This window comes from Coturnix japonica, chromosome 1, assembly GCF_001577835.2.
Source record: "Coturnix japonica isolate 7356 chromosome 1, Coturnix japonica 2.1, whole genome shotgun sequence".
NCBI classification, from domain to species: domain Eukaryota; kingdom Metazoa; phylum Chordata; class Aves; order Galliformes; family Phasianidae; genus Coturnix; species Coturnix japonica.
Window position 1 is genome coordinate 25,750,981 of NC_029516.1, and position 14,753 is coordinate 25,765,733.

At 39.6% G+C, this 14,753-nt stretch overlaps 1 protein-coding gene across 4 annotated transcripts in view; it reads left to right on the top strand.

Moving 5' to 3' along the window:
- Positions 1 to 749: 749 nt before the first annotated feature.
- Positions 750 to 14,753, top strand: part of PNPLA8 (patatin like phospholipase domain containing 8) — a 33,088-nt gene continuing 19,084 nt past the window's right edge. The window contains exons 1-7 of one of the 4 annotated variants that reach the window (XM_015854250.1): positions 750 to 877; positions 1,909 to 3,119; positions 3,588 to 3,737; positions 4,950 to 5,101; positions 6,339 to 6,433; positions 11,233 to 11,404; positions 13,925 to 13,982. In XM_015854250.1, coding sequence (XP_015709736.1) covers positions 2,001 to 3,119; positions 3,588 to 3,737; positions 4,950 to 5,101; positions 6,339 to 6,433; positions 11,233 to 11,404; positions 13,925 to 13,982 — 1,746 coding nt within the window. In that variant the 5' untranslated portion in view covers positions 750 to 877; positions 1,909 to 2,000. Of the gene's footprint in view, positions 878 to 1,072; positions 1,324 to 1,908; positions 3,120 to 3,587; positions 3,738 to 4,949; positions 5,102 to 6,338; positions 6,434 to 11,232; positions 11,405 to 13,924; positions 13,983 to 14,753 lie in introns of those variants that run through there. The other 3 variants (XM_015854262.2, XM_015854242.2, XM_015854251.2) reach the window with 3 other exon arrangements.

Consider the following 14,753-nt stretch of genomic DNA (forward strand, 5'->3'; position numbering starts at 1 on the left):
TCATCAAATATTCAAGAGTTGGGAGATGTCCTGTAGATAGCTGAATCTGTTTGATTCTGATACTAATTACAACATGCAACAGACTTAAATATTCCCAGGGCAAAGAAAACATCAGGTAAGGAAATTAATTTTGCTTTTTGATTAGTGAGAGAGATCATTAGTAAGTGGTGGAACCCCACCCACAAACCAAACACTGCCTCTCTTTCGGGATAGGGTGAGGAGCTCCTCACCCCACGGTGACTTCACCTGTCGCGCCTCCAACACCGGTGACGCAGTGGTAGGAATGCCGCGCTGCAACACCGGAGGCCGTGGGTTCGAATCCCCCTGTGGTGCAAGTGGTAGAAGTGCCGCTCTGCTACACAGAGGCTCGAATCCCGGGGGGTTGGACTCGATGATCTCTAAGGTCCCTTCCAACCCGCACAAGACTGTGATACTGTGACTATGATGATACTTAAGAGAATTACACTTAAGGCAGGTGGGAAGGCTGGACTCTGCCCCTGCCCCCTGCCCCCTGCCCCTCACGGCTCCTCACTCCTAACACCCCCACAAGCCGCCTGAGGAAAGGGCGAGGAACCAGCTGGACCGCTTTATCCCTGTGGGCAGGCTCAGCTGTTCCTTGCTGTACCTCCCTAGTCGTGTCATAGCGCACGTCGCCCTCCAAGCGCAGCTCGCGCGCATGCGCACCCATCACACCACCCGCCCCGGACACCTCACGATGATGACGTCACGCCGCCCAGGCTCACCCCCTCCCCCCTCGCTTTGGGGATGTCAGTCTCAGCTGTTTCCGGCGCGCTGGGAGCGGCGCATGCGCACTGTGTGAGCTCCCCGTTATGGGCTGTTGTTGTCACTGCCGCCCCGCTCGGCCTGGGGGTGCCCGGTGAGTCGCGGCCTCCGCGGCCGCCTTGTAAGAGAGGGCGGCGGCCTGGGGAGCGGGGGACGGTGGGAGCCGCTGTCTGACGGGTACCCACCGGCTGACGGGTACACACCGCCCCCGGGACGAGGAGGAGGAGGGGGCGGCAGCGCGTGTCGGGCACGCGGGGGTGGGCGTGGGTTGAGGCGGGCCTGGCCTGTCCGCCCTCTGACGCGGCGCTCGCGAAATCGTTTCCTTGAAGTGAAGGTCCAAACAAAGCACGCCCTCTGCCCCTTCCCCCAACGTCTGCCCGCCTATATCAGCCCCGGGCCGGTGGCTGTGGTAGCGCTGGACGAGTTGGAGTGGGCACGGTATGAGGAATCAGTAAGTAGCAGCCCTTTGCATGCAGCTGGGCCTGCTTTGGCCTCGGCGCTTGGCAGCAGTTGGGCCGGAGGTTGGCGTTTACCGTGGAGGTAAACGATGGATTTGGGCCCGTGTGTCTACGTGAATCCTGTGTAGAGCTATGAGCCGCCCTGGGAATGTTCGTGGTTTGCTTGTGGATTAAGAATTACGTGGTGTACTGGCTTTAGGATGGGATCGCTTCATTGAATTTAGTTATTGAACTTAGTTCGGAATTACACAGATTTGAGCAAAGCATTGGTGAGCTCTTTCTGCCCTGAGAGGAATTCCTCCAAGAGGCAACTGTACTGTATCATTTTCATTTGGAAATTTGTCTCATTGTACAAAACAACTTGCAAAAAAATGTGTAGATTTCTGTCTATGGGAAGAACTAGCAGGCACTTTTCTGTGTGTCACTAACTGGTTTCGATAAGGGTTATATGTTGCTTAAGGTGAACATTAACTTTTAATGAAAGTTAAGTCTTTTACTTGTTGGGACTTTACTACCAAGTGCCCTGAGCAGAAGGTATCACCACTGTAAGGTTGTTTATCTGCCTTTACTGGAGCTGTAAATAAGCTGCATCAGCTTTAAACAACGCAGAGCTTTTAGTGTAACTTGTTATTGATTTCATGTTTCTGTTATTTTGTTTATTTTCCAGGTAACAGCACAATTTGAGGCTTGTTTATTGAGATCTATTTTCCAGGATGAAGTAGACAAACAACAACATAGGAAAGGTGTAATTTATAAGTAATGACAGTTCATTTGTCTCTAGATGCGTATTTGTTCTTTGTCATTAACCCCAAAAGTCTTTGGTGGAAGCAAAGAAACAAGTACTTGTGTTTGTATCGACCTAAAGTCTGCTGGAGGTTAAGTCATGCCATTCACCTTAGAGTATTTCATACCGGTGAGCCTCAGTATAAACTGGCCAGAAGCAGAACGTTGTGGTATAGCAGACACATCTTCAGTCGTGACTTTTTGTACTACAGAGTTTCGAAACTTTTAACTTCGTCTTCCAAGGGACTTACAAAAGTGAACAGTCGCATGTCACGAATTAAGAATACTATAGAATCCGTTTCAAAGGCAGTGTCTGGCACTCACAGCGAACTGGTTTCACGAATAGCTCGTTTGAAGTCACATTCAGGTACTCTAGGAAAGGATACTAAAAGTAATGCAGATGAAAATAACCTCAATGTGAATCTGGAAAGTTGTAAACAAGTCTCTGATGCCAGAACTCAGGAGGATTGCGGCAGAGGCCTCGCTGCCAAGAAATTCAGTAACACAAATGAAAACTGGGAGTGTGTGTTAAATAGTACAAGTGACACTAAGCAAGATATTCCAGAAGATTCACCGTCTGCTAAAAACCACCTTTTTCATATAAGTTACCTTTCCACAAGTTTTGGCGAGACTTATAACTTTGTTGCTGATCATATCAACTGGTATTTCAGTAATAGTTCTGTTATGGATCCAGAGAAGAAGAGGGATGCTTTGTTACAGAGCTCTAAAAGTGAAGCAAAGCTTGATTCATCGGAGAATACTGTAATTAGTAAAGAAAAGACAGTGAATTCAGCAGCTACTTCAGCTCCTGAAACAGAGACTCAAGGTGCTGAGAAGTCAAATGCTACTCTTCCTGTTGCCACTAAAAAAAGTATTGCAGACTTTTTTTCATATCCCAGTAACAGTGTACAGGCTTTTGTAGACAATTACATTGGTGGGTTCGTTCCCAAGTTAAGATCGGATACAAAAGTTACTGCAGAGGTAAAGAGTAAACAGCCCGAGCAAGAAGGGTCTGAGAAGGATGAGGAGGATGAAGACAAAGAGAATAAGATTGTGGAAGAGAAGGAAAAACATCTGTCCATTCAGAGAGAAAAAGTAAGTCTTTCAGTGTTATTTTTACAGACCTGTTGTTTCTATGTGTATTTTATAGCTGTGTATATATTCATGTGTGCGTATAGTGTGTATGTAGGTCATATCTATATACATTATGGGTAGATGTAGATATTTATTCTTGTTGTATTTACAGTAGTATTATGCTTTTTCATGATCTACCTGCTGTAATTCTGGGGTTGTCCTGAAAAAGCACCACATAAGAAATACTGATACCGGTTTGCTTTGGTGCGTTGTTACTGTGAGCATTCTTTACTTATTTTCTAGTAGGCCAAGTCTGTTTATGTCTAAGAAAACCTTGTTTGTGTTCTGTAGCAGACCTTTAGTACAGCAAGTGCTGTCCAGGACTTCTGTGAAATCTTAAAATAACCTTTTGCTTGCAGTTAGGCTTGACAATTTGCACGTGTGTCTTAGTGTAGCCCTGTGTTTTATGTGTAACTTTTTCTGTTTTAGATCATAGCAAGAGTGAGTATCGATAACAGGACTCGAGCTTTAGTTCAAGCCCTACGAAGATCCTCAAATCAAAGAGTCTGTATCAGCAGGGTCGAAGAACTGACTTACCACCTTCTGGAATTTCCAGAGAGCAGAGGAGTTGCAATTAAGGTGCAAAAAGTTATGCTTAAACAAGCAATAAATATCTCTCAGAGAAAGTTTTATAAAGTAACATTTTCTTCAGTGTTTTTATGGGCTAGGCATATTTTTAATTTGTGAAGAATATAGTTTTTTATAGCTATTTGTTTAGCTGGTTCAAGCAGATCTGACAGCTATCAGTATTTTAACTTTAGACTCGTAGGATTGTTATGTTTAATTTAGAAGCATACAGCATTGTCACGTGGATAGATAATATAGCTTACTCTAGTGGTAAGTGGTGGTTGTACACTGTGTTCTGTTTTGCAATGGGCCAGAAAGGAATGTACGGTACAGTTGATCTTTGTGTGTACAATAGTTGTGATGCTTCTTTGTGTTCCCTGCTAAGACAGAGGACAGGACTGGAGCATAGCCATCAAATAATAAGTTTATGTCATCTAGTTCTGCTTGTTTTCTTTCCTGCCTGCAGTGAGAGGACAGGAGGTAGGTGGTAGACTATTCCAGCACTACTAACCAAATCACAGTGCTTCAGTCCCATGTCTTTTCCCAGCAGACGTGACAAGTGGCTGACATGAGCTGTAAAACTGGTGCAGTGAAGTTCCAGCCAAATGAATTACCCTGTAGCTGAGCACAGGTCAAGCACACACATGAATAGTTATGAATTATTTTATTATGAGAGAGTATGCTTGCTACTTCCTCAGTGAATATAATCTTATGCATCTTTGTAGTAATAATTCCAAATGTAAAGATTAGTCAGTAGGAGGAAGAATTCTAACTTTTGTTTGATATTATTGTACTATTTCAAATGCAATTCCTACTTTGCAACAGAGTGATATTTATCCAGCAAAATCTGTGCTTTTACCTATACTTTAATACGCTTAGGACTTAAATTTCTATTTGGCAAATGTAACAATGTCAATAAAATTAAATAGGTAAAATGCAGCAACAACTAAAATACCAGTAAATATATTAGAAGGATTTAAATTTCAGCTTGCTTGTGGAATTTTGATAGCCGGCTATTTTAACCATAATTTTAGCAACAATAATAATACAACATAATATTGGAGACATTTCTTCCTTATGTTAGATATAGAGATGGGTTTAAAGAAATTTCCCTTCAACTAATAAACGGCTATTACTCTAAAATGCAAAACTAGTAAATTTGAGTGTGAATTCTTTCTGTGTAAGCATGTTGAGGAATGTAAAGTTATTTCCTTCTGACTGCAGGAAAAGATAATCCCATGCCTATTGCGATTGAGACAAGCAAATGATGAAAGTCTCCAGGCTGCTGTTAGAGAGACTTTGGCAATAATCGGATATACAGATCCAGTGAAAGGCTGGGGAGTTCGAGTCCTTGCTATTGATGGAGGAGGAACAAGGTGAAACTTTTTATTTTATTTTCTCATAGTGTATCTGGAAATTGAATTGCAGTTTCTCTTTAATATTTTTGTGCCTAAACCAATTCTATTGCATTTGACTGTTCAAGTGATAGGTACTTACTTTTGCATGTGTTTGTGCTTAAACTTCCATTAATATATATACCACAAGTCCTTAATTGCTTGTGCTCTAGTTCTGTGTTAATTAGTGCACCTACCTGAATTTGTAGGGAGCATCAAAACCATGTACGTTAAGTTTAAAATCTTGTTTACTGAAAACTATGTTTTGAGGCATATTTGAAGAACTATTTTTAGCAAATATTTGCTGATTGATTAATCTTTATTGTTAGAGAGTGGAGTATAAAGTCCACAGCAAAAATAGTTACACTAACTTTGTTTCCTCATATTTATGTGGTAAGGAGTAAGAATGTGGTGCAAACCTGATGTTTGCACTAGATAGTAGTATTTTAAAAATACAGGGTATTGTGTTAGTATAACATATAATTATTATCAATATATCTAAATTGTCTTTTTTTTCTTAAGTACTTATAAGTTTAAAATTATTTACTGGGAAATACTCTGTAGGTATTGTATTGTAAAGGTATTGTTTTGTTCATATAAAACAGTAATGTAATATATTCATGCACACATTACTGTGAAATTAATATAAATTTATTAATAAAATGAATAGGAAGAAAAGAGTTTTATATGTGTCCCCTTGTGAATTGAGGAGGTTTCTTTTTATGTATTGCATGTTTTACAGGGTAAGACTTTCAAGAACTTGCTACTGATTTGGACTTTCCTAATGTTTCTGTTGAAGCACCTTATTTTTAGAAATCAGAATCTGTAGCTATAGCATGAAAATGAAACAAGTCTAGAGAGTAAGCCTGATCACTGACTGCTGTCTGTCATGTGGATTAATTGGTAGTGTTCAGCTGATGTTTTTACAGGGCTGAATAGCACTCTTCAACTCAAGCCAGGATAGGGTTAGAAGTAGTATGCATTAGGGGCTGTTCTCAGCAGAATGTGTTGCCAAGATAGTGTTTGCTTCAGTGCTTCTCTTGCCTTATGCAGTTCTTTATCACTGGACTGGAAAGGATTGATACCTTGTTTTAATTCCCTGAAATGTTCTTAATATTGTAGATACCGGTTATAATTAAGCAGAGGTAGGCTTAATTAAATTTGCATAAGATAAAACTACCACTGTGTATGAATGTGCTGGGTTTTTTGTGTATTTCAGGGGTTTAGTTGCACTTCAGACACTACGGAAACTAGAAGAACTTACTGGAAAGCCAGTTCATCATCTTTTTGACTACATTTGTGGTGTAAGCACAGGTAATTGTTACTCCACAAGTTGGAATTTTGTTATGCATATAGTAAGAATGTCTGAAGTTAGATGTAGACTTGGCAAAATTTGCCACATTCATGATTTAGGGTATAAGCTGGGGAAAGTACACATTTAACTTCTTTAGTTCTTCTACATAAAAAACTTTGGGTCATTTATGATATACTACTTAATTCAGCCTTAAGAGTAGGGTAAGAGGTAGGCCTTATTGCTCTTATCTAATAAGAAAATAGAGAGAAAACAAAGCGAGATGCTTCATGAAGGTACACAGTGATAGGAAAAAAGTTAACAGAAAAACTAGAATATGGGAATGTATGATTAGGATAAGAAATCACCTTTATTCTTACGAAGATGATTTGACAGTAGGAAGAGTAGCCTGGTAAGACTGAAATATCCATCCTTGGAGATGCTCAAAAGTCAGATGAACAAATCCTGAACAGTATGTTCTAGTTGAATCAGTTTCACCAGGAGGTTGGACTAAATGACCTCTAGAGTTTCCTCCTGTCCTCAGTCATTACCCTGTGACTCAGTAAGTTGCCTCTCCCTAGGAGGCAAGAAACTGTAAAGGTAAGCATCTTTTAGAAAGACTATCATTGCTTCAGGATGTTATGGTAAACTAATTACAGTGCATTTCTGTTTTCTAACATGAGAGATGTATTCAATAGTTCAGTTTCTGTTATCATCAGTCCAACAGTTTTATCTCTAGCAGATAGGCCTAGTATTCTTACTTGCTTCAATCCCACTACTCTGTAACTGCTAATAAATGCTTAACGTGTTCTTTTAAGCTTTACTTCAATTAGCAAGTTTTTGTCTGTGCTAAGTCCCAAGTGCAACACGTGACAGTGTTGGCTGGGAGAGACTGTGAATGTTTGTCAGCATGTGCTAGTTGTGTACTTGACCATTGTGATTTGCGTTGATGGTACTTTGTATTTATACCAATAGGATTTGCAGATGCTTGCAGCTGGTTGAACTGTGATTTGCAGAAGTGATGTATTAAAACATGAGAGGGATGCCCCTTATGTTACGGATCTTCTCTTCTGCTGCACAATTCATCTCTCTTATTATCCTTTAGCTGTGTGGCCTTGAGGATTAGGCTTTGCTGTAAATTTAATATCATAGTCTTTGTAGATAGCAACTTGTACTTCTCTGTAGTGATCATGGGGTGTAAATGTGGAAGCCACACAGGCAAATCTGTATAATGATGCTGTAATGAGCCCTGTAAATTTAACTCACTTGCCCATTGCTGAGACATAATATCTGGGTCTGGAAGTACCAGAAAATCTTCAAGCCCATGAAGTGCAAGGATGGGCGCTGAATGTTATGTGTTTTGTTGTTTTTTTTTTAAATTGGAGAACAGAGTTAATGTATACTGAGTTTATGCTGTACAAAAGTCCAAAGATGAAAGCAAGTAGTACCATTTTTCCATGAACTGAGCTAGTGGGAATTCCATCTGTTTATCACAGAGCTCTGGAGTGTGGTATGCTTTCATAAGCGTACACAACACTTAACCTTTTGAGGACTTCTTACCTGCATGTTTGCTTGAGTTTTCACTTCTTGTGGAGTCCCCAGATACATCAGTCAGAGATGCTTTTCAATAGCGGTGCGCTTACAGTTCAGTCACAGGGAGCAGTTTGTAACATCAAGAATATGTGATCAGGCCAACTGCATATATGTGTGTTTTCCACGTGTGGATCTCCTCCAAGAATGCTAATAGGACTTCTTCCTAAATCTTTGTATAATTAGTAATCTTTGTAATAATTAGTGCCATTTTGAAGTATTGTGTGGTGGATTGGATCACTGACATGCTCCGATGCACTGGAAAACAGTATGATTGGAGAACCACTCATAGAATCATAGAATGGCCTGGGTTGAAAAGGATCTCAAAGATAATCTAGTTTTAAGCCCTCTGCTGTGTGCAAGATTGCCAACTACTGGACCCGGTGGCCTAGAGTCACATCCAGCCTGGCCTTGAATGCCCCCAGCGATGGGGCAACCACAACCTCCTTGGGCAACTTGTTCCAGTGCGTCACCACCCTCTGTGTGGAAAAACTTCCTCCTAATATCTAACCTGAATTTCCCATCCTAGTTTAAAACCACTCCCCCTTGTCCTATCACAATCCACCCTTGTAAGCAGTCTTTCCCCATCCTGTTTATACTCTCCCACTCATTTAACTAAAGAATCATCTGAACTTTAGTGATCTCTTTGATTAGTGATTCTGTGTGTATATGAAATCTTCATAAGGATCTTCTCCAAAAATCCTCCAAGTTGAGAACAATACAGGGTTTATTCTCCTGTGCATTCTCCCACCCTTCATGGATTTGTAGGTTAGGAGCCTCCTGAAACTTAAGTTGGTATTTCTAGTAATGGTCTGGGTGTGGTTTTTCTCCCCCGTGTTTTCTTTCCAGTTTTGAAATGCTTTTTGAACCTCTTCCTGATGGAAGAAATACATTTTCAGGACAACTTGTAAATACGTCAAGTTGTGATATTACGGAGTTGGAATTGACCTTAGAAGCCTATCTCATTTCCCAAGAGATGAATAAGCTATGTCTGTTTCACTGCTGACAATTGTCAGATTTTGTATCATAACAGATGTCTTTAGAAACCTTGTTCTGGCGTTCTGTTGTCATTAGACAACAACATTTCCAAAAGGTGATGTCAATCATCCTTTTGCAGTTCAAATGCATTTCCCCATGTCCTGACTCCCCAGGGACATGGATGACATTGTTTCCTTTCTCTTTGAAGCAGTCAGCTGTGCATTTAAAGGCTTCCACTGTTTATTTGGTCTTTCCTTGGAGATTTATTACCTTGACACATGGTGGCTTGGTTTTTGTTTGTTTTTTTTTGGTGGAAATATATATGTGTATATATGCATATATATATTTTTAATTTTATTTTTTATTTTTTACTGTTAGGACCAGATATAGAGCTACAGCTGGCGTTTGTTGGTGCCAAGTAAGGAAGGAATACGTTCATCCATCAGCTTGCATTCTTGCTTATCTTATGTCTTATTAGCCTGCTGTGTACCCATGTTCTTCAAGTTACGCTCCTTAGCCTCTCAAGTTTTATTTAACTGGGCTTTTTTTTGTTCTCTGAGATGTTGGCAGCCAAGGCTGAGATGGTAGCTGGAATGTAGAAGCCTGTCGTAATAGGCCAGAATGTGGCAGAAGCTTTAGACGTGTTTTCTCTGGGTCATCAGGTAGAGCCTAGACTATACCTGTGATTTTTTTCACTTTACTCTCCTGGGAGTGTCTTGTTACCACCCAACAGATTTCAGTAAAGCCCTTTAATGGGTAACTCAACTGATAATATCTATTGCCATTTGTGTGCTAACAGACCATGGGGTTTTTTTAAGCTGTTTCTCAGGTGGTAATGGAGAAAATGTTTTTTGCACTTGGTATTCTGCAACTGTGCTGTTTGGAAGCTGTTTTTTCTTAAAAGGGTCATTCTTTTTTTTTAGGCACACACTAGATGGCAGTGTTTATGAATAGAATTGTTCAGTTGGAGGAGACCTTAGAAGGTTATCAAGTATAACTGTCTGACCACTACAGGGTTAACCAAATGTTAGAGCATAACAGTGTAACACAGATGCCTCCTCTACGCAGGCAAGCTTAGGGCATTGTTGCCTCTCTAGGAAGCTGTTCCAGCGTTAGACCACTTGCACAGTAAATACGTTTTTCCTAACATCCAGTCTGAACCTCCTCTTGCACAGCTTTATGTCATTCCTCTATGTGCTGTTGATGGTTCCCAGGAGAAGAAACTGACATCTTCCTCTGCATCTCCCTTCCTCAGGGTGCTGCAGGGAGAAATGAGGTCACCTATCGGCCTCTTCTTCTCCAGGCTAGATATACCAGGTGTTCTCTGCCTCTCCTCACAGGATATGCCTTGCCATGCTTTTACCTGTTCTATTACCCTACTCTGCAAGCTTTTGAGGACCTTAATTTTTTATTTTATTTTTTTTTTTATACTGTGAAGTGCAGAACTGCACACGCTTTAGTGAAGCTGTATCACTGCTAAATGTAGTGGGAGAATTCTCAGCTGGCTGGCTCTGCAGTATTTAATGCACCCCCAAAAAGCAGTTTGCCCTCTTGGCTACCAGGGTGCACTGGTTGCTCATGTTGAGCCTGCTGTCACCGCCACCAAGGTCCCTTTCTGCTGAGCTGCTCTCAAGTCACTGGTCTCACAGGCTGAGTCTGGTGTTATTCCATTCCAAGCACAGCAATGGCCATTTTACTTTATTGAACTTGATACTGTTGATGATCACCCAGTACTCTGTTCTATCTAGATCCTTCTGCAAGGCATCCATCAGTGATTAATTATAAATGATTGCAACCAAATAGATTTCAAAACAGTCAGAGCTCCCCTGTTATAGAATTTGCTAGAAATTTTCTTCGAAGAGTTGAGGAGTTTGTAAGATAGCAAGTAATGTTCCAAATATTCTTAAATACTACAGCACAGACTATTCCTACACATTTCTCTTTCCAAATAAAGCAGTGGGTTTAACCTGCTTTCTACCAAATATATTCTGGCAGGGATAAGGTTTGTAGAACAAAAGAATAGCATTTGTCAGTGTATAAAATTGTCTTTGAAAATAGACTCTTCCTATCTTCTAGTTGTCCTTTAAAAACGTTATTTATTATTTTTGAAAAGGAATTTGGTGTTAGTAATGTCAGTTGATCACCCTTTTCAAAACAGACTTTTTCTTAACCTATAAATGTTATGATAGTTAGTAATCCATCATTATAATCTTATTACGTGCTATTCTTAACATTACAAAATATTTCTTTTCAGGAGCTATATTAGCTTTTATGCTGGGGTTATTCCATATCCCTCTGGATGACTGCGAAGAACTATATCACAAGTTGGGATCAGATGTTTTTAAGCAGAATGTTATTGTTGGAACAGTGAAGATGGGCTGGAGCCACGCCTTTTATGACAGTGATATCTGGGAAAAAATGCTCAAGTAAGTTGGTTTTTTATTTTAAGAAAAAAGTAAAATATAATTCACTGTTACATGTTTTGATGGCCTTCATTTGTGTTAGCGTCTCTTTAGTAAGTGAACTGTTAAAGAAAAATGATTAGTATGTAGTCTCATTCTTTTGAAATAGTTGTTTTAATATTTAGCAGAACATTGAAATCCCTTAGTGTACTGTTTTTTGGGAGCAGAGTAAGCTTTTAGTGTGCTGATTTCTGCTTATACTTTTGAATGTTTGCCAAATACTTGATCTGACTCATTTCAGATCTGCATCAAATTTTACTAGCCACCTGCTGTGCTTTTTTTTCTTTTTTGTAAGCAGATATAGTAAGAACTGAAATAAGTTGTAATAGGGATATTAGATGTTAGCTGCTCTACTGAGGGGTTATAACCATTTCCCATTCCTATAAAATATGAAGTCTGTCAAAATTGCAATGGAAAAAATATTCACTATGTTGAAGTTAGCAATGTAAAGGTATATAAATGCATTAACAGCTATTAGGGAAAAAATCACTGGAAGAAATAATTGTGTATTATGTGTTCTGTTATTTTTCATTCATCTGTATTCATATCGATAGTTCAGTTCTTGAAAATGTATAGTGTAAGCTCGCATTGCTACAAAGAGAACAGAAATGACTTAATATGAGAGCAGATGTAAAATGGTGAAAAGCTTATTTGGATAAGTAGCAAGTTTCTTACGTTGGCCCGTGCTTCTCAAGTTGTAAACATCTCACTGCTTTACTGAAGTGAAGCCTCCAAATATTTCTTTGTGCTTTTGCATATTTTTAGGAATAAATTTTGTTGATGAAATCAGTATTTTTCTTCTAAGAAAATTGGAGTTGTTTTTCTGCCCAGAAAATTATAAAATTACAAAAGTTAGCTCGTGACAGTATTTTGTATGCTTTTAATTAAAATAAAAATCCTTTGCACCTACATATAACACAAGGGAAGTAAAACACTCTACTCATGTATAGTACATAAAAGCAAGGCATTTATATTATTCATAAATCAGATTTTAAAATTAAATGTACTGATCATAAAATCGTATTGTAGAATTGAAGAATCGCTTGGGTTGGAAGGGACCTCGAGGTTCATCAAGTTCCAGTCCCCCTGCCACAGACAGGCTTGCTTAGCAGCTAGATCAAGTACTAAATCAGATTCTCTGGGGCCTATACAGCCTGGCTTTAAATGCCTTGAGGGACAGGACATCTGCAACCTGTTCCAGCACCTAACCAGTCTCTCAGTTAAAAACTTCCCCTTGACATCTAAAATAAGGGAGACTTAGACTAGTTTAAAACCATTCCCCCTCTCTCTATCTTTGTTTTCTTGTGAAAAATGTTGATTTCCATCTCATTTATAAAATTCTTTTGAGTATTGAAAGGGCACAGTGAAGTCTCCCTGCAGCCTTTTCTTTTCTCGGCTTGAACAAGTCCAGTTCCTTTAGCCTGTCTTCATAAGAGAGAATCATCGTTTTGGCGCTCCTCTGGACCCTGTCTGAAAACTCCACATCTTTGTGTTAAGGGCCCCAGACTTTAACATATTACTCCAGGTGGGGCTCTGTGAGAGCAGAATAGAAAGGGACAGTCACCTCCCTGCCCCTGCTGTCCACCCCATTTCTCATGGAACACAAGATACAGTTGGTCTTCCATGTTGCTAGTACATACTGCTACCTCATGTTAGGGGTTTTGGTTGATGAAGAACTTAATCTTTCTCAATAGAGCTACTCTCAAGGAGTTCTTGTCCCAGCTCATATGCATACCTGGGATTACCTTGACCCATGTGCAAAACCTTGTACTATGTGTTATTGAACCTCATTAGGTTTAGAAGTACCCACCTTTTGAGTTTATTAAGGTCCCTCTGGATGGCATCCCTTCCTACTGCTGTATCAACCACACTGCTCAGTTCAGTGTCGTGAACAAATTTACTGAGGGTGCACTTAACTTTAGCATTTAATGGAATTATTTCCAGGAATTAATCTTGCTGAAAATAATCAACTACATTAGTGATTAGAATACAAGATATGGAGAAATTTTCACATAAAAAATGAATACTAAATGCATGCTAAATTACTGTTATGGAAGATATTCTTCTCAATCATGCAGGATGGTGCATTTATGTTCTTAGCATTTGATCTCATAATGGAAAACATTTACTTTTGTTCCTATAGAGCTTCTTCATGATATTGCTTTTATATATATATATTCTTAAATGTAGCAAAGTACTTTGTTTTTCTCTTGTAAAGTAGTTCAGTAATCCTGATGAATTTTGGTTATGTGATGAACTGAGTAACTGAATCAGGAACTCAGTCACTCTTCAAGCTCATTCCCAATGGCCTAGAAACTTCCGTTCATTTTGTCCATATAAATTAACTGCAGTAACCTGATTATTAAAGTGAAATTCAATGATTGTTTCTTCTAAATGAAAAATTTTTGTAAGGAGTTGTTTCACGTATCTTTTGTTCATGATAAAACTCACGGAGCGTTTTCATTTTTCCACATTTATTTGTAGAGAAAAAATGGGATCAAATCTAATGATAGAAACTGCACGGAATTCCAAATGTCCAAAGGTAAGTACAGTGTTCTAATGTGAATGCTAATCATATGCTCTTTGAGTACCTGTTAAGAGTTTAAGTATTATCGGGGAAGAATGTAAGAAAAACATAAGGACTGATAAGTTCTGCAAGATCTGTGCAAGGTAACCTATGCTTCTAAAGAATAAAAATCCTTTAGAAGCTTAGATTTTTGTTGCTTTTTTTTTTTCATGTTTTTAGTTAATAATGTAGGTTGGAAGATGTTTTAGGTTTGTAAGCAGAAAATTGGTAAATGGCTCTATGTCCAGATGGAGGCATGTAAGGAGTGGTCTGGCCCATCTTGGGATCAGTACTCTTTTAACATCTTTATCAGTGACCTAGATGATGAGGTTGAGTGCAGCCTCTGCAAGTTTGGAGAAGATGCCAAGTTGAGTACTGCAGTTGATAAGATAAAAGGAAGGAATGCTACCCAAAGGGACCTTGACAAACTTGAAAGGTGGGCCCATGTAAAAATTATGAGGTTTAGCAAAGTTAAGTGCAGAGTGCTGCACGTGGGTCAGTGCAGTCTCAGATATGAGTGCAGACAGGGAGAAGGACTCCTTAAGAGTAGCCCTACACAGAAGGACCTGGGGGTCCTGGAGAATGAAAAACAGCATGAACCAGCATTGTACACTTGTAGCCTGGAAGGTCAGCGATATCCTGGGCTGCATCAAAAAAGGGGTGGTCAGCAGCGTGAGGGAGGTGATTGTCTCTCTCTACTGTGCCTTTGTGAGGCCTCATTTTAAGTATTGTGTCCAAGTCTGGAGC